The sequence below is a fragment of the Sus scrofa genome, chromosome 12, assembly GCF_054392235.1.
Source record: "Sus scrofa isolate SSC_HxYL_T2T_F1_AM1 chromosome 12, Sscrofa_HxYL_maternal_Yorkshire_Landrace_v2.0, whole genome shotgun sequence".
Classification (NCBI taxonomy): Eukaryota; Metazoa; Chordata; class Mammalia; order Artiodactyla; family Suidae; genus Sus; species Sus scrofa.
The window spans coordinates 52,051,234-52,077,513 of record NC_139394.1 but is presented as its reverse complement, the minus strand read 5'-3'; the positions used below and the strand labels follow the sequence as shown (position 1 = coordinate 52,077,513).

Here is a 26,280-nt window from a genome sequence, read left to right as displayed (position 1 = left end):
TCCGGCATTGCTGTGAGCTGTGGTGTAGGTTGCAGACGAGGCTCGGATCCTGTGTGGCTGTGGCTCTGACGTAGGCCAGCGGCTACAGCTCTGATTAGACCCCTAGCCTGGGAACCTCCACATGCCGTGTGAGCGGCCCTAGAAAAGGCAAAAAGACAAAAAATAATAATAATAAAATAAAATAAAAAGAGGAGTTCCCATTGTGGCTCAGTGGTAACAAACCCGACTAGTAACCGTGAGGAGACGGGTTCAATCCCTGATTGTAATTCGCTATAGGCGGGCCTCCCTCAGAGGGCTAAGGATCCAGTGTTGCTGTGAGCTGCAGTATGCACCTTGGATCCCGCGTTGCTGTGGCTGTGGTGTAGGCGGGCAGTTGCAGCTCCAATTTGACCCCTCGCCTGGGAACCTCCATGTGCCGCAGATATGGCCCTAAAAATAAGTAAATAAAAATGAAAAAGTCCCTTAATGGCCTCTTTAAAGAGCCCTGTTTTCCACCTGCAGCGGGAATCTGGTATATGTAGGGTTGCAGTTTGAAGAGACGGAAATGCTGTGCATACAGGGGTGTTCGGAGGGGCAGGGAGGCTGGCGGAGGAGAGCTGGGTCACCCAAGGTGGCATTAAAGGCCAGGGAGGGTCGTCACCCTCGTCAGTTCAGGAACCTCATTTGTCAGAACTGAGTGGATCTGTTGCCCGGGGTCTCAGAAAGACTAACGTACCAAACCCAAATGCCAATATATTAACTTATATTGAAATACGGTTTACTGAAGAAACCAGCTCTTCCTGTTTGCTGAGTAGGGCGTTCTTCCCTTGTGGACTCTTCTACGCCGGAGAGAGAATTACAATCAGAGGGCCCGCCTATAGCGAATTACAATCAGAGGGCCCGCCTATAGCGAATTACAATCAGAGGGCCCGCCTATAGCGAATTACAATCAGAGGGCCCGCCTATAGCGAATTACAATCAGAAGGCCCGCCTATAGCGAATTACAATCAGAGGGCCCGCCTATAGCGAATTACAATCAGAGGGCCCGCCTGTAGTGAAAGACATCCACTGGCTCCGTGACCAGACCCTGGTGTCTGCTGACGGGCGGGTTCTGACCCGCAGAGGCCAAAGTGGGAGAAGGTTGCTTGGAGAGCGTGGACTCCGAATCGGGTGGCTAGTGTCAGTCCCCAAACCAGCCAGCCTGACACCCTCAGGGTGGGGCTGGGGATGTGCCAGGCACGCAGCCCGGGCTCCGGCTCCTAGGGCTGTGCTGGGGAGTTGCTGCCAGACCGGCCTCTTTGGACTCGACCTTGGGGGGTACACACACATCCTCTCTTCCTTTGTGAACACAGTTTTCTTCAGACTGTTAGCAGGGCGGTTATTTCAGTAGGCCTCTTAGTTATAATCTCGGTCTGGTGCTTTCTTCCAAGCATTTTTCACTGGACCCAAGGTGATTTACTGATAGTGTCCCAGGTTGTTGTGGGGTTTTTTTTTTGTTTTTTGTTTTTGGCTTTTTAGGTCCACACCCACGACATAGGGAGGTTCCCAAGCTAGGGGTCCAATCAGAGCTACAGCTGCCGGCCTACACCACAGCCACAGCAACGCCAGATCCGAGCCGCATCTGCGACCTACACCACAGCTCACGACAACACCGGATCCTTAACCCACTGAGTGAGGCTGGAGATCAAAGCTGCGTCCTCCTGGATACTGGTCAGATTTGTTTCCTCTGAGCCAGGACAGGAACTCCCCAGGTTGTTTTTATGCAGGGTGGATCTTATCCCTTATATTTCACCTTTTCTTCATTTCAGCCTCAGAGGTAACGGTAACTTCAGTTTTGAGGTTATGGAATTTGACTTACTCTCATATACTGTCCAAACGTGGCAGTGTGGCATCCACCCAGAATGGAGGTGACTCCTAAATTCAGAGGGTACAGAACGATCTGAGCTGTGGTTACGAGGAGAGCTGCTTCCCCAGTGACATGAGAGCTGCCGTCATTTTCTCTGATAAATAATTGAGCAGTGCTTTCCGAGGGGGTCTCATTACAATGAGCGGGAGGGTGGGGGGTGAGAGGTTTGGTTACAATGAGAGGAAGGAGGCAGAGGGCAGCGAGACAGTGCCTGGCCTACAGCGCCCTGTTCTGTGCCCCCAGGAGCGGGGGTGAGGCAGGGGGCACCCGGTGACGCTCTGATGGCAGAGTGGCGGGTCTCAGTCACCATCAGACCTGGTCCCTGTCCTCGCCCAGCTGGGAAGAGTCTGGAGGAGCTGTTAGTGGCATCACTTTAATTAAATTCCATATTTGGTCTTTGGGGACTTTCGCGTGAGTGCAGCTTGAGGGCTGGTGCCTTCGAGGTACCAGACGCCGTCCCTGGGGCTTGGCGGGTGACTGTGGACGAAGCCCCAGGGAGGGGAGCATTCTTTGCTTCCGAGGTCCCTGGGGGTGAGGGGGTAAGTATTTATTCATCTTCATTAATCGTTTTCTCTCTTCTTTCCATGTCCTTGCCTTGGAGCAGTTATTACAGTAAGTATTTTCGTGGGGGGCGGGGGGTGTTGTGGATAATTTGTAAGGAAGAAGAGAGACACGTGGGCGTGCCCTCGAGGTTCCTGAGTGTGCCCTTTCTCTTGGGTGACTTTTGGGGCTGTCGAGGCTTAATCCTTTCAGTCCTGATGAGAAACTTGTCAACTGGCAAAGGGCCCTCCTGCCTGAAGCTGCCTTGGTGGGTGGCTTTGAAAGCTTCCGCCGTCAGGAGCGTGGGGTCAGCCCTGGGTCTCCCATGTGCCAGGGCTGAGCAGAAACTCCGGTTCAGCTGACCCCACTGTGCCTTTCCCATGACTGTCCCCTCTGTCAGCACCCCTCCTGTCCACCCTTCAGCTCCTCCTGCAGGTGCCTTGTCCCTGCTGGTAAACGCAGGCGCTTTCTGGGAATCTCCTTCCCGCCGAGGCGCTGGGGGTTAATGCGGTCGGTCCTTCTTTGGGAAGTTCCAGTTTTTAAAAAGACTAAAGGAGGAAGGGGATAATGAGCACGTGGAGGGTTGACTCGCTGCGGAGAGAAGCTCAGGCCTCAGCAGAAGGCTGGCTGGAGAGGGCCGGGCTCTGAACATGTTTGGTCGGCCGGGACGTCAGCCCTGGCACCCCGTGCGTGAGGTGCCCGGCAGAGATGCATGGTTAATAAGTACATGGATTTTGAAGTCAGACAAAACTGAGTTCGAGGCCGAGCTCTGTCATTATCTCTGCGGCCTCGGACAAGTCTCACCCCTTTGAACTTCACTTTCCTCACCCGTAAAATGAGGGTGGCATTTCTAGAGCCCTTGCAGGGCAGGGTGAGGGAAATGAGGAGCGCCCGGCGTGCGGTGGGCTCCCGGTGCTGTCAGCTGTTACCGTGAGGCAGAGGCTAGAGTCTCGACTGCCCGTGCCCGGGTCGTGGGAGGTAACGACTGTCCGGCTTTGAGCCTGGTGACTGTGAGGTATTTTTCCCCCCCTTCCAGAATGAGTACATGAAAGAAGACTTTCTGATTAAAATTGAAACCTGGCACAAACCAGATCTTGGCACCCAGGAGAATGTAAGTAGCACTGCCCCAGAGCCCTGAAGACTTCCAGGCCCCAGGGTGGGGTGTTGAGACTCTGTTCCTACCAGGGACCCCTCTCTGGTCCCCTTTTTCTAGCCAGGAAGGCAGCAGCCTGTGCCTGGATCCTTCCAGGCCAGGATTTCTCTGTCTCTAGTCTAAAAAATAACAGCTTCAAGACTCTTTATAGGCCTTCTCCCAGTGCTGGGATTGGTCTAAAATGCAACGCATGGCACAGAGGAGCAGTATTTGGAAAACATCAAAATTACAGCCTCTGTAGAGTACAATTTGCCAGTAACTCCTCCGATTTAAAATATACCTATCCTTTTTTTTTTTTTTTTTAGCTTTTTAGGGCCACACTCGTGGCATATGGAGGTTCCCAGGCTAGGGGTCGAATCAAAGCTGCAGCTGCCTGCATATGCCACAGCCACAGCAACAGGGGATCTGAGCCAAGTCTGCGACCTTATAACACAGTACATGGCAACGCCAGATCCGTAACCTACTGAGCAAGGCCAGGGATCGAATCCACAACCTCATGGTTCCTAGTCGGATTTGTTAACCACTGAGCCACAACGGGAACTCCCAAATATACCTATCCTTTACCCCAGCAATTCCCCCCAAGGACTTTATAATACAGCTATGTTTTCACACATGTGAAATGACTTATGTACAAGGAGATTCACTGAAGCATTGTTTTTGTTTGTTGTTTTTTTTGTTTTTTTGTTTTTTGTCTTTTTGTCTTTTAGGGCCATACTGGCAGCATATGGAGGTTCCCAGGCTAGGAGTCGAATTGGAGCTGTAGCTGCTGGCCAATGCTGGAGCCACAGCAACTTGGTATCTGAGCCACATCTGCAACCTACCCCACAACTCATGGCAACGCCAGAGCCTTAACCCACTGAGCAAGGCCAGGGCTCGAACCCACATCCTCATGGATGCTAATTGGGTTTGTTAACCACTGAGCCATGACGGGAACTCAGCTGAAGCATTCTTTGTGTAGCCAAAGATTAAAAACAATATAAGAGCCCATCAGTAGGACCCTGGTAAATAAATTGAGGTGCAGCCATGTAGTGGAATAGTATGCAGCCATTAAAAAGAGAAAATAGGAAACCGTCCTCAAGGTATATCGTCCAATGAAAAAAGCAAAGTGTGGGAGTGCCCTTGTGGCACAGCAGCTGAAAGATCCAATGTCATCGCAGCGGCTCAGGTTGCTGCTATAGCACAGGTTTGATCCCTGGCCTGGGAACTTCCACATGCTGTGGGCATGGCCAAAAAAATAGTGGTGTGCCTAAATAAATAAAGCAGGATGTGAAACAATAGGTATATATGCTACCTACCGTCTGTAGTAAAAGGGAAACCTCCAGACTTGGGTGTCTGTAGATGCGTAGAATCTGATAGCAGTGGTGCTTGGGAGGGAACTGGGAGACGAGCCGGAGAGAAGAGTTACTCTGTTATTTCCATTTGTACATTTTGAATTTGTATCATGATTTTGTATCAGGTACATGAATAATCTGTTTTGAATTAGTTAATCTTTAAAATCATCACAGTAAGCAGTATATGGCTAACCAGTCAGCATCCCCCAAGTGCCTACATCTTTACAAGAGGGGAACGTGTGGCCACAGCATAGGTGCTGTGGGGAGCCCTGAGCGTGTCTTGGCCTGGGACAGTCGTACTTAGCCTGAAAAACCAGATCATTAGTTCTCAAACATAAGTCCACTTAAAATCCTTCCTCCCACTCCTTTGGGCATTTCTGTGCATACTGATAGGAATCTCACATCTGTGGCTGTGGGGAACAGCTGTTTCTCGGCCTCCGTTCTGGGGGAATGGTACCTCACAGCTGATAGAATCTACACAGTGGTCCGTCCTCCTTGTCCCTGCAGGTGCATAAACTGGAGCCTGAGGCATGGAAACACGTGGAAGCCGTATATATAGACATCGCAGATCGAAGCCAAGTACTTAGCAAGGTAGGAAATGTTTAGCCATATGGGTGGCCTTTGAGATGTAGAAATGAATTCTTAAGTGTCTGAGAAGCCAAGGAACCACACTCAACTTGGCTCAAAGGGAAGTTCTTTCTCTATTTTATTTTTTAAATGAGAGTTAAGAATTTGCTTGTCCTGGCGAGTTTCCGAATTGTGGCTCAGCAAGTAGTTACAAACCTGCTTAGTATCCATGAGTATGCGGGTTTGATCCCTGGCCTTGCTCAGTGGGTTAAGGATCTGGTATTGCTGTGAGCTGTCATAGATGTGGCTTGGATCCAGCGTTGCTGTGGCTCTGGTGTAGGCTGGCAACTACAGCTCTGATTCGACCCCTAGCCCGGGAACTTCCATGTGCTACAGGTGTGGCCCTAAAAAGAAAAAGAAAAAAGAATTCCCATGGCTAAACTTGGGAATTCCATCAGGAAAGTGGTGTCTGCGATGAGTGTCCTGTTTAGCCTCTGTCAGGGCGATTTGCCCTGCTGAAGTGACACTTAGCCCAAAACTAGTTCTCATTACAACTCTGTAATTAAAAAGCATATATTTCCTGTCTGTTGTGTTGGGAATACTCTGTTCTGTGGGTTCCAGGTTGGGGGGTGCTGATTATATGAAAAGACGAGTCCCCTGCCCTCAAGAAGTTGGGGGTCGCTTCCCAGAGTAACAAACACAGCAGCAGGCAGCTGGCGAGTTCAGTCCACTGCTAGACCATAACATTGGAGAGCGTGGGGACCAGGTCTGTCCCCGCCTCTGTCAGGCCTCTGTCTGGTAGGAAGAGTATGGAATGGGGCAAGTGAACCCTTTTCGTGCCTAAACACACACCTCCTGGGAGCAGAGCCGTGGGCAGCACAGACCCAGTCCCCGCTCCCTCCACCCTTACGGTCTAGCAGTGCCCTGTACTCGCCAGCTGCCGTGGTTCCTAGTCGGATTCATTAACCTCTGGGCCACAATGGGAACTCCAGGGGGGTTTGTTTTGTTTTGCTTTGCTTTTTAGGGCCACACCTGCGGCATATGAAAGGTCCCAGGCTAGGGGTCCATGTTAGTTGAATCCAAGGAGGCAGAGTAACTGCGGGTACGGCGGGCGGACTATACGTTTATAGTCGGATTTTCAACTGTGCAGGGGTCAGCACACCAACCCCCATGCTGCTCAAGGGTCCGTTGTCTCACGAAAACGCCTCCCCTGGTGATGCCTCCACATGGCAAATTCCCTTCTTAAACGGTGCAGATGTGTGCCTGCTCACACAGTCTGGTAAAAGTGAAAACAAATGCTGGCAGCGACCATCACAGAGAGCTCTCCTCTGATGCAAATGTAAACCGTTTTATATCTTGTTTATAATACTTTCTCATATTTTCTGTGTGCCAGCGCCATCAATGGTATGAACTGTCCTCGGGTGGAAAATCTGATCTCTTTCTCTCCCTCCCCTTCCCCCCCTTTTTCCCTTCCCTCTCCCACTTTGTGACTTCTCTCAGGATTACAAGGCAGAGGAAGACCCAGCAAAATTTAAATCTATCAAAACAGGCCGAGGACCCTTGGGCCCCAACTGGAAGGTGCAGTTCATACCCTCACCACCAGGGGGGGCTGGGCACGGCGTGGGTGGGCCTCTCCCGCGGAGGAGGGGAATGGCCTGCTGGGCTAAGGGAGAGCCCGAGGTCTGCCCTCTTAGTTACTTGCCTGCCTGTGGGTGTGTTTCTAATACAGCAAGAACTTGTAAATCAGAAAGACTGCCCATACATGTGTGCATACAAACTGGTTACTGTCAAGTTCAAGTGGTGGGGCCTGCAGAACAAAGTGGAAAACTTTATACATAAGGTAAGTGACCAGGGCGAGGCCTTCCCAGTGTGTGTTGGTGGGGGATGCTTTGTCCAATGAGAGAAGACCGTGCAACCCATGTGGCTTGTACCCTCGGGGAGCCAACCTCAGACACCCACTTCTCCTTGCACTTAACTCTCTTATGGTTTCATGTTGTCCATCCAAGGGCACCACATGTAAAAGAGAAGGAAACTGAGGCAAAAGAAGAAAACAGGAAGTGACTTGCTCTGATTAAACAAAAAATAGGGAGTTCCCGTCGTGGCTCACTAATTAACGAATCTGACTTGGAACCATGAGGCTGCGAGTTCGATCCTTGGCCTTGCTCAGTGGGTTAAGGATCCGGCCTTGCCATGAGCTGTGGTGTAGGTCGCACACGTGGCTTGGATCTTGGATCTGGCGTTGGATCTGGCCTTGGGAATCTTCATGTGCTGCGGGTGCAGCCCTAAAAGGACAAAAGACCAAAAAAAAAAAAAAACCTCAGTGTCTTTTTTTTTTTTTTCTCTTAAGGGCCACACCTGCAGCCTATAGAAGTCCCCAGGCTAGGGGTCCAGTCGGAGCTGCAGCCCACACCACAGCCAGAGCAACGCAGGATTTGAGCTACATCTGTGACCTACACCTCTGCTCATGGCAATGTCAGATCCTTAACCTGCTGAGCAGGGCCAGGGATTGAATCTGCATCCTCATGGGTACTGGTCAGGTGCGTTACCACTGAGCCACAACGGGAACTCCCTGGGGTTTTTTGTTTTTTGTTTTTTTGCTTTTTAGTACTGCAAGTGTAGCATATGGGAGTTCCCAGACTAGGGGTCCAATTGGAGCTACAGCTGCCAGCCTACGCCTCAGCCTCAGCAACGAGGAATCTGAGCTGCGTCTCTGCGACCTATACCACTGCTCATGGCAATGCCAGATCCTTGACCCACTGAGCAAGGCCAGAGATCAAACGTGCATCCTCATAGAGACAACATCAGGTTCTTAACCTGCTGAGCCACAATAGGAACTCCTCCTTTTCTTTGTTTTAAACAAGAGACTATCAAAAGTGTCATAACGTGTATACATGGGAGACCCAGGAAAACGGAGAAACTTGCCAAACTGGCCCCTAAGGACCCAAGGGAGTTTCTATAGCCTTATCTCTGATGTGGGAGAGTCTGGTAAAACTGGACATCTCCTAGCTGCCGGCCAGTACTCTTTTCCTCCTTGCTTTTTAGGGCCGCACCCATGGCATATGGAGGTTCCCAGGCTAAGGTCGAATTGGAGCTGCAGCTGCCGGTCTAACCACAGCTCACTGTAATGCCCCCGATCCTTAACCCACGGAGTGAGGCCAGGGATCAAATCTGCAACCTGATGATGTGTTTCCACTGCACCACAGCAGGAACTCCTGCCGGCTGGTTTTAACCTGGCTTTAGGCTCCAGAGACGAGGAAACTTGGCACAGTGGTTTGGGGCCTTGGCTCACGGACTGCCTCTCTTGGTAGCACTTTGGGCACGTGGCCTGGCTGGGAGGTGGGCAGCCGCCCTCTCCTGGGGGCTTCTTCCTGAGACGGTACGTGACAGGCTCGGGAGGCAGAGGTTCCTGACCTGAGGCCCGGAGGGCGCATCCAGACCAGCCAGCCCGTGTCCCTCCCCCACCGCCCCAGTCAAGTGTGGGTGTTGGTCTTGGCACAGAGGTTGTGGGGGGAGGCTGCAGCCGTGGCCTTCACCTTCTGGCCTAACTTGGGTCCCTCCTTTTTATAGCAAGAGAGGCGTCTGTTTACAAACTTCCACAGGCAGCTGTTCTGTTGGCTCGATAAGTGGGTTGACCTGACCATGGACGACATTCGAAGGATGGAAGAAGAGACGAAGAGACAGCTGGACGAGGTGCGTGGGCTTCCGGGGGCGGGGCGGGGGGGACTGGGGCTGTCGGCTGGATGACTGTGTGAACCTGAGGAGGCTGCCGTGCCCGGCAGCTCCCTGAGGGCACCGTCCTGTGGTTCTAGGAACATGTCCGCCTCTGCGGTGGGTAAGGTCTAATGCCAGGCCATGTGGGAACCACAAGGAAGAAAGCAGCCTGTGCTCTTGAACTTGCAGTCTAGTCGAGGTCTTGGCATATCCAGAGAGGCAGATATGGCGGGCTGAGCTGAATGCCAAGTGAGTAACGCAGCTGCTGCCGCCGTTCCCGAGCCGGGTGGGGGAGTGGCACCGGGCTGCAGCGCTGGAGGTGACCCTGGGAGGAGGCAGGCCGGGCCCACCCACGGATCCCTCCTCGTGCACGACCCACCGGGTTCGGCAGCAGCGCGCACAGAACTCACCACGCTATAAGGTTGTCTGGAGCTATTTTTAGAGTTTGGAGCCTTTGCTGGGTTTTGTGTGTGTGCGAATGTGTGTGTTTTTTTTGTCCTTGGCATGGATCCCAGAAGGAGAGCTGTCTGCTGCTCCGTGGGAGCCCGAAGACCTAACACTGCTCTTGCCTCATTTGGGGAATTTGGGACTGCTTCCCTGCAAGGCTCGCTCTGAGGAGACTGTCAGTAAATAACACTCGAGCCCCGCTGTGTGCGAGGCACCTTTTTCTTCTTTTTTAATTTTGATTGGAGGATAGCTGATGTACATGTATTAACTTCAGGTTTACAGCAGAGGGAATCCGTTGTACACACCATGTGTGCATTTTTTTTTCCCATATGTGGGTTATTACAGAACAGTGAGTAGACCTCCCTGTGCTGGTAGGTCCTTGGTCATCTGTGCTCCGTATGGTCGTGTGCGTGTGTCAGCCCCATCCTCCTGATTTTAAGGCACATTCTGACGGCATCTCCTGCGAGCCTCATAACCCCTGTGAGGAGGTACTGCTGTCGCCCTCACACTCAGATGAGGTGGGAGAGGCTATGAGTTCAAGGCCGTGCCCAGGGTCCCACAGCCTACAGGTGATACAGTCGGGGGACGAGCCATGGCTCTCGGTCACAGCCTCCTCTTCCTCTCCATGCCATCTGGGGCTCCCTCCTGCCCTGAGGGGCTAAAGATAAGGCAGGATGCTCTGTCTCGTAGGACCTGCCATCCGTTTCCTCCTCCTGGCCCTGGGAGGGCGGGCACCGAACCTGGGGGTCTGGCAGGCATTGCTTTGCACGGCCTTGCCCGGCTCTCCAACTAGCAGGGCCTCAGGTGGTATGCAGGCCCGGGGCCACGCTGCCAATGACTGTCTCCACTCCTGCAGGGCTGGGCTGGTCAGCTCTCCCTTCCTCGGGCGCCCCGTGGGGAATTGGCTTTAGCCTCCAGGATGACACCTCCTGGGCCGACCCGCTGGTTCAGTGGTTTGCTGCGACCCTGTTGAAGGCAGACGTTTTAGTTATTCCTTCAGCTCCATTTGGCAGGGAAGTGGCAGAGTTTGGGACACAACTCCAGATCCTTCTGCTGAGGGTCTTCAGGAAGTGGTAGGTTTTAATGTCCAGGGCGCCGGTGCTTCTAACCATCGTCAGAGAGAGGCCTGAGTCTTTTGGTCACTCAAGTCCTGACAAAAAGAAAAGTTACCGAACGGAAGAGCACAGAGCCTTTGGGGTTTAGCCTGTAGCTTCAGTCTCGTGCTCGCCGCCTGACAGGCCAGCCGAGAGGATGCCAGGGTTGGTGGAAGTGTTTGCTGATAGCCTTTCACGCTTGGGTCAAATTCAGGTTCTTGGTGCTGGGAGGGCTTTCAGAGGGTCCACCGAATCTACCCCCTCAGATCCCAGGCCTGAGAGCACGCCTCGCCAGGGGCTTCCTTTTAATCCCCACCCCTTGTCTTTGCCTGTCTCTCCATTCTGCTGAGTTGCGCCTACGCTGAGATGATCTCTGTCCTCCAAGATAACTGAGAGCACAGAAAACTTTCTTTGGAATTAGAATTTTTAAAATAGTTGGCAGTGGAAGAGAAAGCCAAGCCACCGTGGGACATGTTCCAACCCCATTAGCAACTGCAAAGGACCTCTGTGTGCCCACTGAGCCTCTGGCTCACTTGTCTTTTTTTGCTTCTTCTAAAAATATTTTATTTATTTATTTATTTTTTCTGTCTTTTTAGGGCTGCACAGCATATGGAAGTTCCCAGGCTAGGGGTCTCATCGGAGCTGCAGCTGCCGGGCACAGCCACAGCAACGCGGGATCCAAGCCGCGTCTGTGACCTACACCACAGCTCACAGCAACACCAGATCCTTAACCCACTGAGCGAGCCCAGGGATTGAACCTGAGTCCTCATCGTTCTCAGTCGGGTTCGTTTCTGCTGCACCACGACGGGAACTCTGGGAATTCCTAAAAATATTTTAATCAGAGTTTTATTTTTTCACTTAAATTTTTTGGGGGGCAGTTCTCATCGTGGCTCAGCAGTAATGGACCCGACCAAAATGTGGAATTCCTGGAGTTCCTGTCTTGGCTCAGTGGTTTTTGAACCCGACTAGCATCCATGAGGACATGGGTTCGATCCCTGGCCTCGCTCCGTGGGCTAAGGATCTGGCATTGCCATGAGCGTGGTGTAGGTCGCAGATGAGGCTCAGATCCCTCGTTGCTGTGGCTGTGGTGTAGGCTGGCAGCTATAGCTCTGATTCGATCCCTAGCCTGGGAACCTCCATATGCCACGGGTGCAGCTCTAAAAAAACCAAAACAACACAAAAAAAAAACCAAAATATGGAATTCCTGGGCCAGGGATGAGGTCCAAGCTGAAGTTGCGACCTTCACTGCAACTGCAGCAACTCTGGATCCTTTAACCCACTGTGCCAGGCCAGGGACTGAACCTGCATCCTGGTGCTGCAGAGACACTTCGGATCCCATTGCACCATAGCAGGAATTCTGCTCCAAGTATTTTTATCATTTTACATCTCAGGATCCCAGGCTTGGGAAGGAGCTCCTGCGCTCTGCCCTCTCCCCGAGCTCCCACCCCTGGAAGGAGCCCCTTGCAATTCTCAACTCACAGTTGTTTCTTTTATTAATTACTTCCATGTTTCCAAATAATATACTTACCCTCTTAATTCTTAATTTTTCGGGGCTTCGATCCTCAGACCAACACAATGGGTTGGGGATCCAGCGTTGCCACCGCTGCAGCTTAGGTTGAGACTGTGGCTCAGATCTGTTCTCTGGCCCAGGAGCTCCCAGTGCCACAGGGTGGCCAAAAAATGGGGGGAAAAAAAATCCTCTGTTTCTTCCTATGGATGCCTTCGATCTTTCACTCCACCCCCACCTCACAGTCTGCTCCCGCCCATCCTTCAGTACCACGATTTGGGGGTGACTCATTATTCAGCATTTATTATACTTTTGTTCCTCTTTTTCCTAACTGAACCCTTTCATCTGCTGTGATTTCCGTTCCTTCTTTGGATAATTTTCTTGTTTTGTGAAGAAGTGGTCACTGCCTCCTTTCTTTTTGTGAGCTTGGTTTTCCGCGGCGGTGTCATTAAGTTTTATCTCGGAGTCTCACGGGATGGTCGGTTGTGTGGGTTGCACAATAACGTAGTTAACGCTGGTTCAGGCTCCTTCGCTTGGCTCCCACGCAGTGGGCACTTTGATGTAAAGATCTCTTCAGTTTTGGAAAATGTTTATGTGTTACCTGTGTCACCATTTTCTCCTCTCTGTTCTCTTTGTTCTCCTCCTGGAGGGTTTTTTAGTCTGAAATTGGACTTCGTGAATTGACCTTGTCATTTGCTTTTTTTTTTTCCCTCTCTCCCTTTTTGTCTACTTTCTGGGAGAGTTTTTTTTAAAGTTATCTTTTCTCCCCTCTACTGAATTTAAGACATTTATTCTGTATTCTTTTTTCTGCCTGCATCATTTTTCTTTTCTGAAGTTCTGGGTGTTGGGGTTTTCTTGTTTGTTTGTTTGTTTGTCTTTTTGGGGGCCGCTCCTGTGGCATATGGAGGTTCCCAGGCTAGGGGTCCAATTAGAGCTGTAGGCACTGGCCTACACCACAGCCACAGCCACACCAGATCTGAGCCTCGTCTGCGACCTACACCACAGCTCATGGCAATGCTGGATCCTTAACCCACTGAGCGAGGCCAGGGATCGTAGCTGCATCCTCAGGGGTCCTAGCCAGATTCGTTTCTGCTGAGCCACTACAGGAAGTCCCTGGGTGTTGGGTCTTGTGTTTGGTTTTGAGGTATCTTTGCCGCCTGGAGAGTCTCTCTTGCCTCTGAGCTCCTTTTTCCTGTTGGATTCTGTGTTTCATGTTGGGGGCTTCCCTGGAATGACTGGTGGTCCTTGACTGTCCGTCCCCAGTGAGGAGTGAAGCTTTAAAAGCAGACAGAAGCTCTCTGAATCTGGGGGTGGGCCTTTTGAAGGGTAGTCAGGTGGTTCCCTTGGGGTTCCCTGCTTTAGAAGTCTGTTTTTCGGGAGTTCCTGTTATGGCTCAGTGGTTAAAGAATCCCGACTAGGAACCATGAGGTCACGGGTTCAATCCCTGGCTTCACGCAGTGGGTTAAGGATCCAGCATTGCTGTGAGCTGTGGCGAAGGCCGGCGTCTACAGCTCCAATTAGACCCCTAGCCTGGGAACCTCCATATGCCGTGGGTGTGGCTCTAAAAAGCAAAAAAAAAAAATTAGAAGTCTGTTTTTCTTGGGCTGCTCATTTTGCTTCGAGAGGGCTCCCCAGTCTTTTGCTTGTGGAGATGGTCAGGGCCAGCATCCTAGGAGCTGAGGTGGAGACGGGTCCCCGTGGGCTCACCGCGCCATTGGTGGCTTCAACTTAATCCCTTTGTATCCTGCATTGTGCCCCCTTCACCCCTAGCTGAGCCTGGGGTCCCGAGTTCAGGCTTCCCTCAGCCTCTCCAGGGAGTGACGTCCCCGTCCCCGGCTTTGCTGTTGCAGGACGGGGGGGCGGGGGGGGGGGCACTGCTTGACAGTGAGAGCTTGGAGCAGGGACAGCAGACCCAAACTTTCCTTTATTCCCACTTTCAAAGAAGTCACCTGTTTTCACCCCCACCTGCACTCCCACTTTTAGAGGCACCTGGCACTGCCGGTTCCCCAGCCTCTGGAGAACCAGCAGCGCCCACGAGTCGGCTCCTTCTTGGCCCCCTCCTCCCTGTCAGCCGGGCTCAGCTTCCGCTGCTGCGCGGGGCAGCCCCTGCTCCTCCGTCCTTTTTCCGACTTCCGGAACGCTGCTTCCCCCTCTCATCTGCCATCATCTCCCCCGGTCTTGTTGTCTTTGTAGTTTTCTTTGTTTTTATGACTGTACTATCCTCATGGTGTGGGGTTTTGGGGGAGGAATCGCAGTACATGAGTGTATCAGTCTGCCAAGATTAACTGCGAGTTGTGATAGAAATTTGACTCTTCATCTTAGACGGATGCTCCGTAGTCTGGTGTGGGCGGACCGTCGCGGGAGTCATGAGAGGTCCCTCTAAGGCCACAGTCCCCACTGCCATATCTCTGGTCCCTCTGCGGGGTGGACCCCCCCACTCCTGGATGCAGCTCAAGGATTTGCAAAACCCGGGATCAAGAGATGAGTCCTTTGCCCCCAAAAGAAAACCGTCTGGGAATGTGTGCCTGGAGAGGGGCAGTGCCTCCTGCTCCCTGAGGAAACCGGCCTCCCACATGCAGAAGGAGGCACCTGAAAGGTCATTCAGTCCAGTTATGTGGCCAGTGCTCAAGTCCTCTGCAGCGCCCCCCCCCCCGGCTTGCGCTTGATCCCCTCCTGTAACGAGGAGCTCACTCTCTAATGAACGTGATGGTAATCAACATCGTTATTATTCATGGATGTGAACTTCTATTTCTTTATGTATTTACTTATTTGCTTTTTTTAGGGCCGTGCCACGGGCACGTGGAGGTTCCCAGGCTAGGGGTCACCTACACCACAGCCACAGCAACGTGGGATCTGAGCCACGTCTGTGAGCTACACTGCAGCTGATGGCAACACTGGATGGTTAATCCACTGAGCAAGGCGATTAGAACCTCCATGTGTCACGGGTGTGGCCCTAAAAAGGACAAAAGACAAAAAAAAGAAAAAATTAAGAAAACTTTTTTCCCTGTTTACTGGACCCTCCAGAACATTTGCTGAAAAACAGCAAAAGATGAATGGTTAAGATTCTGCAGCATTTTCTTTTTTTTTTTAGGGCCGCACCTGCAGTGTATGGAAGTTCCCAGGCTAGGGGTCCAATCTGAGCTGTAGCCGCCGGCCTACGCCACAGCCACAGCAACACCAGATCCAAGCTGAGTCTGCGACCTACACCACAGCTCACGGCAATGCCGGATCCTTAACCCACTGAGCGAGGCCAGGGATCGAACCCACAACCTCATGGTTCCTAGTCGGATTCTTTTCCACTGCACGACAGGAACTCCTGCAGCATTTTCTTTCCCAGCCTTTCCTGTGGTTCTTCCTCCCTAGGTCCCTGATGGCTCCCCTGATCCCTCCAGAGCCCATCCCTTTGGACTTGGTATTTCCAGCTGGAGCTCAGAAGCTACACTGCTCTTGCTCTGCTGATCCAGCCTGGGGGCTGTTTCCAAACCTCCTTGTGGCCGGTCTTGCATGTAAATGTGCCTGTCCCGTTATCCTCACCTGAACATTGATGAAGGGGGCCCTTGCTCCATCCTGTGGCTTTTCAACTGATAGGTCACCATCAGTTTTAGATTTTAAGTCTTCGGCTCTGCAATTATGTAAGTGTCCCTGTGCAGTGAGGTGCCTGGCAGGACACTACGTCCCAGAGGTTCTGAGGATTGGGTGATAAAGAGAAGTCACCTAGGGCCTAGCTCACCTGCTGGGCCGTGGGAGATTAGAATCTGAGGTTCCCATAGCGCCTGCAGAGGGCAGAGCTGGGTTTCGAGGCCAAGAGATCCCTGTTCCTGGAGTTTGAGTTCCCTCTGCACTGCCCAGCAGCCACTGGCTTCATGCAGACCCCCTGGAACACTGGCCAACATCTCGAAATAGAGCAGCTTTATTTTCTTTTTAAATAGTTTCATTTTTCACTATTAAGGTAATATATAAGCTGTAAACATCTTTGCAGAAAAGAGCAAAGAGTAGAAAGAAAAACCCCTTGTACTCGCACTATTTGAAGACAACCACTGTCAACATTTTAAGTCTCTCTGCATGCTTTTGCTGAGTGGTGAGGCCATTGCACGTGCTGGATGGTTCGCTCACTTTTTTCTCAAACATAACAAAGCATTCCTCACTAAAAAAGTTAATTCACAGGCGTGTTTCTGATGACAACGTACACGCCACTCTGTACTGTCATTTCCCTGTGTGGTCGGATTTTCCTTTATGGTATTTGCAGGCTTTCACTGTTTATAAATGATGCTGTGGTAAAAAAAGATTTTTTTGTGCACTTGTTTTTTGGGGTAATTAGGATTATTTACTTAGCATTCCTACCAACAGAATTAGAGAATTTGAGACTTTTGTTATTTAGTGCCAGATTTCTCTCCCAAAGGGCTAAACCTGCTTGTAAAGAGAATGGCTTTCTAAAGAGGTTCTAGAAACAGTTCCACATGTGCCTTGTGTCTTAAACTGATTTTTTTTTTTTTTTGCCAGCTTTATTTATTTTTATTTATTTATTTTTATTTATTTTTTTTGTCTTTTTGTCTTTTGTTGTTGTTGTTGCTGCTATTTCTTGGGCCGCTCCCGCAGCATATGGAGGTTCCCAGGCTAGGGGTCTAATCGGAGCTGTAGCCACCGGCCTACGCCAGAGCCACAGCAACGTGGGATCCGAGCCGCGTCTGCAACCTACACCACAGCTCACGGCAACACCGGATCGTTAACCCACTGAGCAAGGGCAGGGACCGAACCCGCGACCTCGTGGTTCCTAGTCGGATTCGTTAACCACTGCGCCACGACGGGAACTCCCAGCTTTATTTTTTCATTGAACTTTTTTTTTTAATGGCCACAGCCATGGCATATGGAAGTTTCTAGGCCGGGAATTGAATCCAAGCCACAGCTGTGACCTACACTGCAGCTGCAGCAATGCCAGATCCTTGTAGCCCACTGTACCACAGTGAGGAAGTCCTCATGGAACTTTTTATTTTGAGAAGATTATAAGATTCACATCCAGTTATAAGAACTGATAGAGGAGCTCCCATCGTGGCTTGGCAGTAATGAACCAGACTAGTATCCATGAGGATGTAGGTTCAGTCACCTGGCCTCGCTTAGTGGGTTAAGGATCTGGTATTGCCACAAGATCCCATGTTGCTGTGGCTGAGGTGTAGGCCGGCAGCTTCAGCTCTGATTTGACCCCTAGTCTGGGAATTTCCATATGCTATGGGTGTGGTCCTAAAAAGACAAAAACAAACAAACAAAAAAAAACAATAGGGAGGAGATCCCTTTCTCCCAATGGTAGTATCTTATAAAACGATAAATGATACAATATCACACCCAAGAAACTGACACTGATCCTTGTACACATTTGTTTGTTTGTTTGCATTTTTGGCCCTGGTGTGCACTGGCTTGATGTGGGATCTTAGTTCCTAGACCTGGGATTAAACTTGGGTCACAGTGCTAAAAGCACTGAGTCTTAAGCACTAGACCACCAGAGAACTCTCAGGTTTTTTTTTAAGTCAGAGGAATATTTCATACTTAATAGTAAAAGCAGGTTTTCTTTTTTTTTTTTTAACTTTTTAGGGCCGCACTTGCAGCATATGGAGGTTCCCAGGTGAGGGGTCGAACTGGAGTTGTAGCTGCCAGCCTACACCACAGCCACAGCAATGCCAGATCCCAGCCACATCTGCGACCTACACCACAGCTCTCGGCAACGCCAGATCCTTAACCCACTGAGTGAGCCCAGGGATCGAACCCTCGTCCTCTTGGATACTAGTCGGGTTCATTACCACTGAGCCACGACGGGAACTCCCAGCCAGTAAAAGTGATCTTCAGAAGATACAGAAAAATATTAAAAATAGAGATCCAAATAAATAAAATACGTAGATGAATAAAAGTCCCTTTCCTCCAACCCCTGGCCTCATTCCCTAGAGGAAACCACTGCTAAAAACAAACCAACCAGGACTGGCGCTTCTGTTTTCATGTTTCTCGACTGCATGGGTATATATAGCCTGCAGTGGCTCGATCGGAGCAGCACTGCAAACATCAGATAAAATCTCTTGTGTTGTTTAGGCCCCAGGAAACAGGAAATAAGCACTCTTGGAGCATTTCATTATAAGAATGAATTAATGCATTTTTATTTCAGTGGCACCCTCTGTGGGGGGACCTTGTCTCTGGCCGTAGAGGAAGCTATCATGTTTCCTGAGGGGAAGTTGCATCTAATTTCAAACCGTAGGACTGGCTTTGCATTAGTGAATTAAAGCAAGGTGGTGAGCTCTCAGGGTGTACAAGGATCAGCTTGAGGCCCAAGGAGCTCTGTTCCCAAGGTACTAAATCTTGGCCTCTCCCCTGAAAATTTATGTGAATGGTCATCAGTGAAGACACATTTAATGAGCATGTGCCTGTCTTTAAAAAAAAAAAAAAAAATGTTCTGGGAGTTGCCGCTGTGTTGCAGTGGGTTAAGAATCTGCCTGCAGCAGCTTGGGTCACTGTGGAGGCTTGGGTTCCATCCCCAGCCTGGAGCAGTGGGTTAAAGTTTTCAGCAGTGGCTCAGATTCAGTCCCTGGCCTGGGAACTTCCATATGCTGCAGGTGTGGCCGTAAAAAAAATGTTATTTTGAAAGTTTCAGACCTAGCAAAAATGACAAGAGTATGGAGACCTCCCGTGAACCCTTTTCCCCAGAGACCCCATTCTTTTAAGGGAAAACATACAACCCAGCATCGCACTGCGCCCTCCCAGTCTGGTGCAGTTCCTCGGTTTGCCAAGACTACCATGATCTTGACGTTTGTGAAGGTCATAGGCTGGTCATTTTGTAGATGTCTTTCATTTGGGTTTGTCCAGTGACTGTGCATGATTAGATCCAGTTTCTGTATTTTAGGCCAAAACGTCAGAGGCTCTGTGAGTTCCTTTCATTGCATTCTACCTGCCCCTGTCCAGTTCTGGTGAAGTTGCCTTTGTTCACCTGAAGCACAGCAGGCTGTTCCAGCCTCGTCTTGCTCTTTCCATGACTAACCCTTGAATCGGCCGTATCGCCAAGAAGCCCTGGTTCCTTTACTGGAGGGTGGTGTATGGGTGCTAGGTGTGCTCATTACTGCTGGGGTGCTGCTGCTCCCAGGCCTCCTCAGAGCGTGGAGCTGGGAACTTTAACCTCTGTAGCTATTTATTTATTTGTGTCTTTTTAAGGCCACACCCACGATATATGGAGGTTTTTCAGGCTAGGGGTTGAATAGGAGCTGTAGCCACCTGCCCACGCCACAGCAATGTGGGATCCAAGCTGTGTATACTAGTTGGGTTCATTAACCACTGAGCCACGAAGGGAACTCCTGTAGTTATTTCTGTGTCTATCTGACATATTCTGTTCACACCAGTGCTTCCAACCCCAACCTTACACCACAGGGCTAACTTTCTCTCTTATAAAATATTTGAGTGCAGGAGTTCCTGTGGAGGCGAATCCGACTAGTGTCCATGAGGATGTAGGTTCAATCCCTGGGTTCACTCAACGGGTTAAGGATCTGGCATTGCCGTGAGCTGTGGTGTAGGTTGCAGACGCAGCTCAGATCCCTCGTTGCTGTGGCTGTGGTGTAGGCCGGCAGCTACAGCTCTGATTAGACCCCTAGCCTTGGAATTTCCATATGCTATGGGTGCAGCCCTAAAAAAGGGGCAAAAAAAAAAAAAGCATGTATATACACACACTCCCTTATCCTTACTAGATTTGTCAATTTGTCATGTTGAAAAATCTTGAACTTATGGAACCTTTTTAAAGTAGTATATTAATAGGTATTAAGTCATGTGGATACCTGAAGTTAGATGAGCAATAAAAATTTAAAAGACGCTAATTCAGGAAAGTGAGTTTTGAGCAAAATCTGCGGGGGAGAGGCATTCCAGTGAGAGCTAGGAGTACACACTGGCTGGCTGGTATCAGAGGATAGGCTTTGTGTTTGGAGCAGAGGATCTTTGTTGGGGACCATGAGAAGCAAGGCTTGCAAGACCGACTGACTTTATTTTATTGTCTTTTGTCCTTTTAGAGCCACACCCGTGGTATGTGGAGGTTCCCAGGCTAGGGGTCTAATCGGAGCTGTAGCCACCGGCCTACGCCAGAGCCACAGCAACTAGGGATCCGAGCCACGTCTGCAACCTACACCACAGCTCACGGCAACGCCAGATCGTTAACCCACTGAGCAAGGGTGGGGACCGAACCCGCAACCTCATGGTTCCTGGTCGGATTCATTAACCACTGCACCACGACGGGAACTCCTAGGTTCTGATTCTTAAGGTTTGGGGCCCATGAACCTCCAAATACCCCAAGCATTTATCTTGATCAAGTGTAAGGAAACTCTAGCCTAAAAGACCAAGCTAAGACCGTTGGTGTAACTAGCACACCCCCTGGGAGACAAGGACTTACTGATTGTAATGGTTGGGGGGCACGATCAGTAGACGTGGGTTTGAGAGGTGGCGGAAAGTCATTTGAAAATGTTTCCCAGTGGAAAGTCACTCCGTCTGAGGCAGAATCTCTGCAGAATGTGCAAAATGCGGCATGTTAAAGTCTAGTGAATAAAGCATAACCGAAGAGGCCGTAGCTTAAAAGTCTGGTTTCGTAAGAGCTGTATGGACACACATCCCCTTCCCCGCAGCACGCCGTTTGCAGCAAAGACGTAGCACAGATAACGCGTTCAGAGCGCATACTCGGTGCCAAGCCCTCCGCTGTGCTAAGTACTTTACGCGAACGTCCTAACCTTCACCACAACCCCTGGCACATGTGCCATTATGCTCTCTATTTTATTATGACCGAAATTGAGGCTCAGAGCAGTGAAGTGACTTTTTCAAGGGCACACAGTTAGTGATGGAGCCAGAACGTTATCCAGGCCATCTGATTCCGGCGCTTAGGCCCTTACGTGCTCAAAAGTTGTTGAATGAGTAAAGACTGAAAGCCCAGCCGAAAACTGATGGATGGTGAAGACATATCGAATGGGAAGTGCACATGCTGCAGTCAGAATAGAATGTTCAGGTTTCAAGGGGAAAGGATTGAGAGCAATCGCCACCGCAGTCTCCCCAGCAAGAAGTTGTCGCTGCTGCTTGGAAGGTGCCAGGGACAGGGGCCGCTCAGTGCTTTGAGAAGATCCTGTCCTTTTTTCTAGCATCCTTGCACGCTGAAGCAAGAGATCTCCCCTACGCTTTTCTTTTTCTTACGCTTTTCTTTTTCCTTTGCTGTAGGGCGGCACCTGCGGCATATGGAGGCTCCCAGGCTAGGGGTCCAATCAGAGCTGTAGCCGCCAGCCTACACCACAGCCACAGCAACTCTGGATCCGAGCTGCATCTGCGACCTACACCACAGCTCACAGCAACTCAGGATCCTTAACCCACTGAGCAAGGCCAGGGTCATCGAACCCGCATCCTCATGGATCCTAGTTGGGTTCATTACTGCTGAGCCACAACAGGAACTCCTCCTCGGCACTTGTGATCCCTGTGTCCTGGTGCCACACTGTGCCCACCTGGGTGACTGGGTGAGGCCTCTAAGCAGAGCTCAGGAGAGGGAACTGCTGTTCCTGGAATGCTCCCTGCCCCCATCCCCCAGGCTTTCCCGCCACACACACTTCCTTCAGGGCTCTACTCCAAGGTCACTTCTCAGAGAGGCCCTCCCCAGGCAGCTCCTCATAGAATAGCGCTTCCCCCGCAGTCTTCCTTTGTCCCAGCAGCCCTGCCATAGAGGAGTCGGTTTCTTTTCCCCTACCCTGCCCCAGAGTGTGAGCTCCTTGGGGAGAGACTTGGTCTGAAGTCTCAGCTCTGGAGCAGTTCCTGGCACAAAAAAGATGCTTCATATTTGTCGAATGAATGAAAGGGAAGAACTTAAGAACTAAGCCCCAACACTGGGACACGAGAGAGAAACAGAAATCACGGATGGTGGGACCAAAGACAGAGCTATTCATGGCTTTGGCTGTATGGACGCAGAATTCTATTCTGATCTGCTTTGTGCACAAAGAAACACTCTACCCCATCCATTGGCAGGACTGAGGAGGAGGAGGAGTGAATTTGTGGTGGAGTTCCATCAGCGGCAAAAGCCTTCCATTTTTCCTGTTTGTTTTTTTCTGTTCCAGATGAGACAAAAGGACCCAGTGAAAGGAATGACGGCGGACGACTAAAGTCACCCTTCCCCCCTCTGCACTGTATGTACCGCATTCTCACGGAGCGCGTCCTGGATGCCCAAATCAGTCTGGGTCCTTGAAGCTCAGCAGCTCCTTCTGGATGCAGTGAGGAACCTGCTTGGTTCCGCGTCCTGCGTACTACTCATAAGAATGATTGCCCCGCTAAATAGCTCTCGGGCTTCCGTTGAAAGGGGTTATGGTTATTAAGACATTTCAGGGAGACGTGACTGTGTGAGGAAGCCCTCAGCCACGAGGGTGGTGATGAGAAGCGGGGCTGGGCTGGGGCAGTGGGTGAGAATCAAAGCTTATCTGCCCCTAATTACTCTTCCTCTTGTAACTTGAGCCATTTCCAGTTGAAGCTGGCATTCTGGGTGCCCCTTGCACGCCCTGTGCCTGAGCCATTCCCTGCCCCTCCCTTAGAAAATTCACTGGCCAGACTGCTTTTCCTAGTGTTCCTTCTGGGTCTGGTGCTTCATTGCCCTCCTTGCTCTACCCTCTGATCCCAGACCAAGTAGCTGCCCTCATCAGAGGCAGCATCTTTCAGATACTTGGAGTATTTCAGCCCTGGTATAGGACCAGGATGGGATGTCTCTGGTTTCACATTGTCACTCTTTCCCAAGACCCTTCCTTCCGTTAGCTCCCAGTGCCCTGCACACCTCCAGCCCTGCTGCTATTCCAGCGGCTCAGCGGCCCTTAGTCGCGGCATGAAAAGCCTGGGCCTGCTCCCCATCAGAGAGAAAAAGTATGTCACCAAAGAAACACTGGCCGTGCTCTAGTACTAAGGTGCGAAGGAGGCCGGGGTCTCACCAGCGGTGAGGTGAGCCTCCCTCCGTGTGCTCTGCCCCGCAGGCCTGAGGAGGACTTCTGGGAGATAAGAGGGGGGGATGGAGTGGATTGTTGCCCTGCCAGCTTCCCAGTCACGGCCTGGATCTCCCCCCGCCCCCGCCTGGCATCCTTCCTGCTTTTGAAAATCCCCCAATCGATGATTTACAGTGTGCTTTTGTTTTTCTCTGTTTGCTTCCTTAATAATTGTATTTCTCTTCTAGTTTTGCAAGACAGCGGTCAACAGGAAGGCCCGGCAGCTGCACCCTCCCAAGTGACAGGCCACCTTCGGACGCAGCCTTTCTGTGCCCATTCTTCAGGCAACTTTGGATCCCTCACTGTAGCTAATTCTAGATGCCCTTTAATATTGTGAACAAATAGACCGTCTGGTGTTATGAAGCCCCTGTGCGCGGGAGCCTGCTCCTCCGAGATATGTGGCGTGTAGGTGGCTGTATTTACAGCTCCTCCCTCTCCAACCATTGTGTTCTCATTTCTCTGTGCCCCCACCCCCCTTATGTCCAAGTGACATTTTTAGTCTTTCAAAATAGCTGCCTTTTGTGATGTGGTGATTTAAATGATTTACGTTTGTTTGTTTTCAACCTTGGGATAAACTGAGGTCTTTTGCTTCCTGGGCAGATTTTTGTAATTTGGAGTGCTCACCTGGGGAGAAGGGATGAGTTAGAAATACAGATGTTTCCCCCCGCCCCACCCCCCGCAGTTCCACAGCACAGCAATATGGCTTCGTAACTCTGAGCTCTGCTTCCAGTAACCCCTTGTTAGAGTGCTCTAGGCACCATGAAAGTACCCAAGGCCCATCCAGTCTCTGTTTCAAAAATCAAGCAAATACAAATAACCCCTACCCCAGGCATTGCATTGCTGGTCACTAGCCCTAGAAATACCTAAGGCTTCTTGGCCCTTCTGTTGCCCACTCTTGTCTGAATCTCCGCAGAGCCCATAATCTGCCCAGGTCAGCCCGCTACCTGGAGGGAACTGTGCAGTGTGGCCCTTAGAATCGAGTCTGCTCCATCCGTAGCTACTGGTCTGCCCCCGAGGAGCTCTGTAGGTCCATGCTCCTCTTCCCTTTTGGGCTGGTGCTGCCACTCAGCAATAATCGTCTTTCCTCCGTGCTTTCTTAGATCCCTGTCCTCTGTCCGAGGCTGATCAGGACACAAGAAGTCCTGCTCTCTTCATGCTGCACAAAACAAGCATGCAAAAGGTTTTTTCCCAGAATATGTTCCCCCTTGTCTCCAGTTGCTGGAAAGGAATTTGGGGATCAAGAGCTCAGCTCGTCCTGCGCCCACGCTGAGTTCTGTCCTGGACAATCAAAAGCAAGTAGTGATCGTAGAGCAGAACTCTACCAGAGCGGGCTGGTGAGAAGGTCCAGGCTCCAGGGGCCCAGAAGCTGCTGAGTGCGTCATGGTGCCCTATGACTTGGCGGAACCCGAGTATGCCTTCCCAGTGGGCGAATCTGAGATAGCTGTGGTGCCACCTGACATTTCCCAAACCCTGTGGAGTATGTTGGCTGAGTGTGCAGTTACTCAAGCCCATGCTAGCCTGGGTGCAGCTGCTAAGGAGAAATCAAATCTCTGTTGGGGCAGTGAGAAGTAGGATGGCATCGTGTGTCCTTAGGTTTTTGTCAGTTTGCCTTACTCATGTCTAAGTGCAATAAGGGAGCATCTCACAGGATGACACCTGCGACTTCCTGACGGCTGCTTCCCTGTGCCCCTCTTGGGGGAAAGGTGGACAGACTCAGCATAGTTAGCTCCTGCCTTCATCGAGGCCCCTTGGGGACCACTGTCCTGTTACACCTTCCTTTTAGGCTCCTCACCTTGCGGGGTCTATGGGGAGGTTCAGTTGGTCTTAGGCATCCCAGCTGCTGGTAGCACTTATGTGACTGGGGACGACGAAGAGGCATTCCCACTGGAGAAAAATGTGAATGTTTTCCTACAAGCTCTGTATTAGCTATAATTATATTTGTGCTTAAAGCTTTCCCTTCTTCATTCATCAACTAAGCGAAGTCCAGCCGTGGGTTATCCGGGGAGAAACAGTGATATTCTAGGCAGACTCTTGTTGATGTGGCTTGAGGGGCAGCAGATGCTTGTCTCCTTTCAGCTCTTCTCTGAGATCCATGCGTATCACTCCAGCTCTGGGGTGTCTCGCTCTTTTCTCTGGTTCCTTCCTCCTCCACCTGCTGTCCCAGTTCAAAAGCATCTGCATGAACTGAACCAGAATTTCCAAAGGTCCGCTGGATCTGGGGCTCCAGCCCACATAAACTTGAGAAGGGATGTCCCTGGTTTGTTCCATCCCTACGGACAGTGTTGCTGCTGGGCAATGGTGTTGGCTTCTTTTAAGTACCTTCCTTCCCTCCTTTCCACCCCTCAAACTGACTAGCACTCCGAGAGGCACATGACACAAGGCTCAGCTCCACTGGTGGCAACTGAGGATGTGCCATGCCCCTTCAGACCAGCAGCTTCCATTAGAGTTCCAGGGCCAGTAGTCCCAGTTGGAGGCAGCAGTGCCTCTGTAGGAGGGGTGCTGGACTCTGGCCTTCTCATGGAGAGCGGTTGGAGACAGGGTCAGTATTGTGGGCACATGTATACCTTCCCAAATTCTCTTAAAGTCCCTGCTGGGACTCCCTGACTTATTTTAGTTGGTTCCTAGTGCTACTTCTTTTACAAAATACACTTTGTAGAACTGATTAGATTACCTTGTTTATTTCATGTGAGTTTGTGCCTTTTTGTCTCAATCTTCCAATACAGATATATTGGGGGAAAAAAGCAGTCTAATAAAATCCTAGACAGAGCTTTCTGGAGTCCAGCTTATTGGTGATGTCCTTCTGTCCATTTTACAATTTAGATATTCTCCAACTCTGGCTGACATCCCCCATTTTACCAAGGAAGGACTAGAAAAGGTACAGGATATCTCCGAAAAGTTGTGCAGGTCTATTTCCGTAAATTAAAACATCCCCTTATTTTATTTATGCAGATATCCCATATCTGAATGTAACTTGACCATTTTCTGCTGGCAATATTTCCTTTTCGCTTTTGTCTTCCCTCTTCACATTCCGCCCCTTTCCCATCCTAC

At 50.7% G+C, this 26,280-nt stretch overlaps 1 protein-coding gene across 6 annotated transcripts in view; it reads left to right on the top strand.

Annotated features, from left to right (window-relative positions):
- Positions 1–25,999, top strand: part of PITPNA (phosphatidylinositol transfer protein alpha) — a 45,686-nt gene extending 19,687 nt beyond the window's left edge. Inside the window, exons 1-8 of one of the 6 annotated variants that reach the window (XM_005657014.4) lie at positions 714–2,497; positions 3,462–3,536; positions 5,417–5,500; positions 6,977–7,054; positions 7,206–7,316; positions 9,044–9,166; positions 22,327–22,395; positions 23,421–25,999. In XM_005657014.4, the coding sequence (XP_005657071.2) occupies positions 3,471–3,536; positions 5,417–5,500; positions 6,977–7,054; positions 7,206–7,316; positions 9,044–9,166; positions 22,327–22,371 (507 nt within the window). In that variant the 5' untranslated portion in view covers positions 714–2,497; positions 3,462–3,470 and the 3' untranslated portion in view covers positions 22,372–22,395; positions 23,421–25,999. Of the gene's footprint in view, positions 1–713; positions 2,498–3,389; positions 3,537–5,416; positions 5,501–6,976; positions 7,055–7,205; positions 7,317–9,043; positions 11,516–11,660; positions 13,169–22,326; positions 22,396–23,420 lie in introns of those variants that run through there. The other 5 variants (XM_084985737.1, XM_084985740.1, XM_084985736.1 and 2 more) reach the window with 5 other exon arrangements.
- Positions 26,000–26,280: the final 281 nt, after the last annotated feature.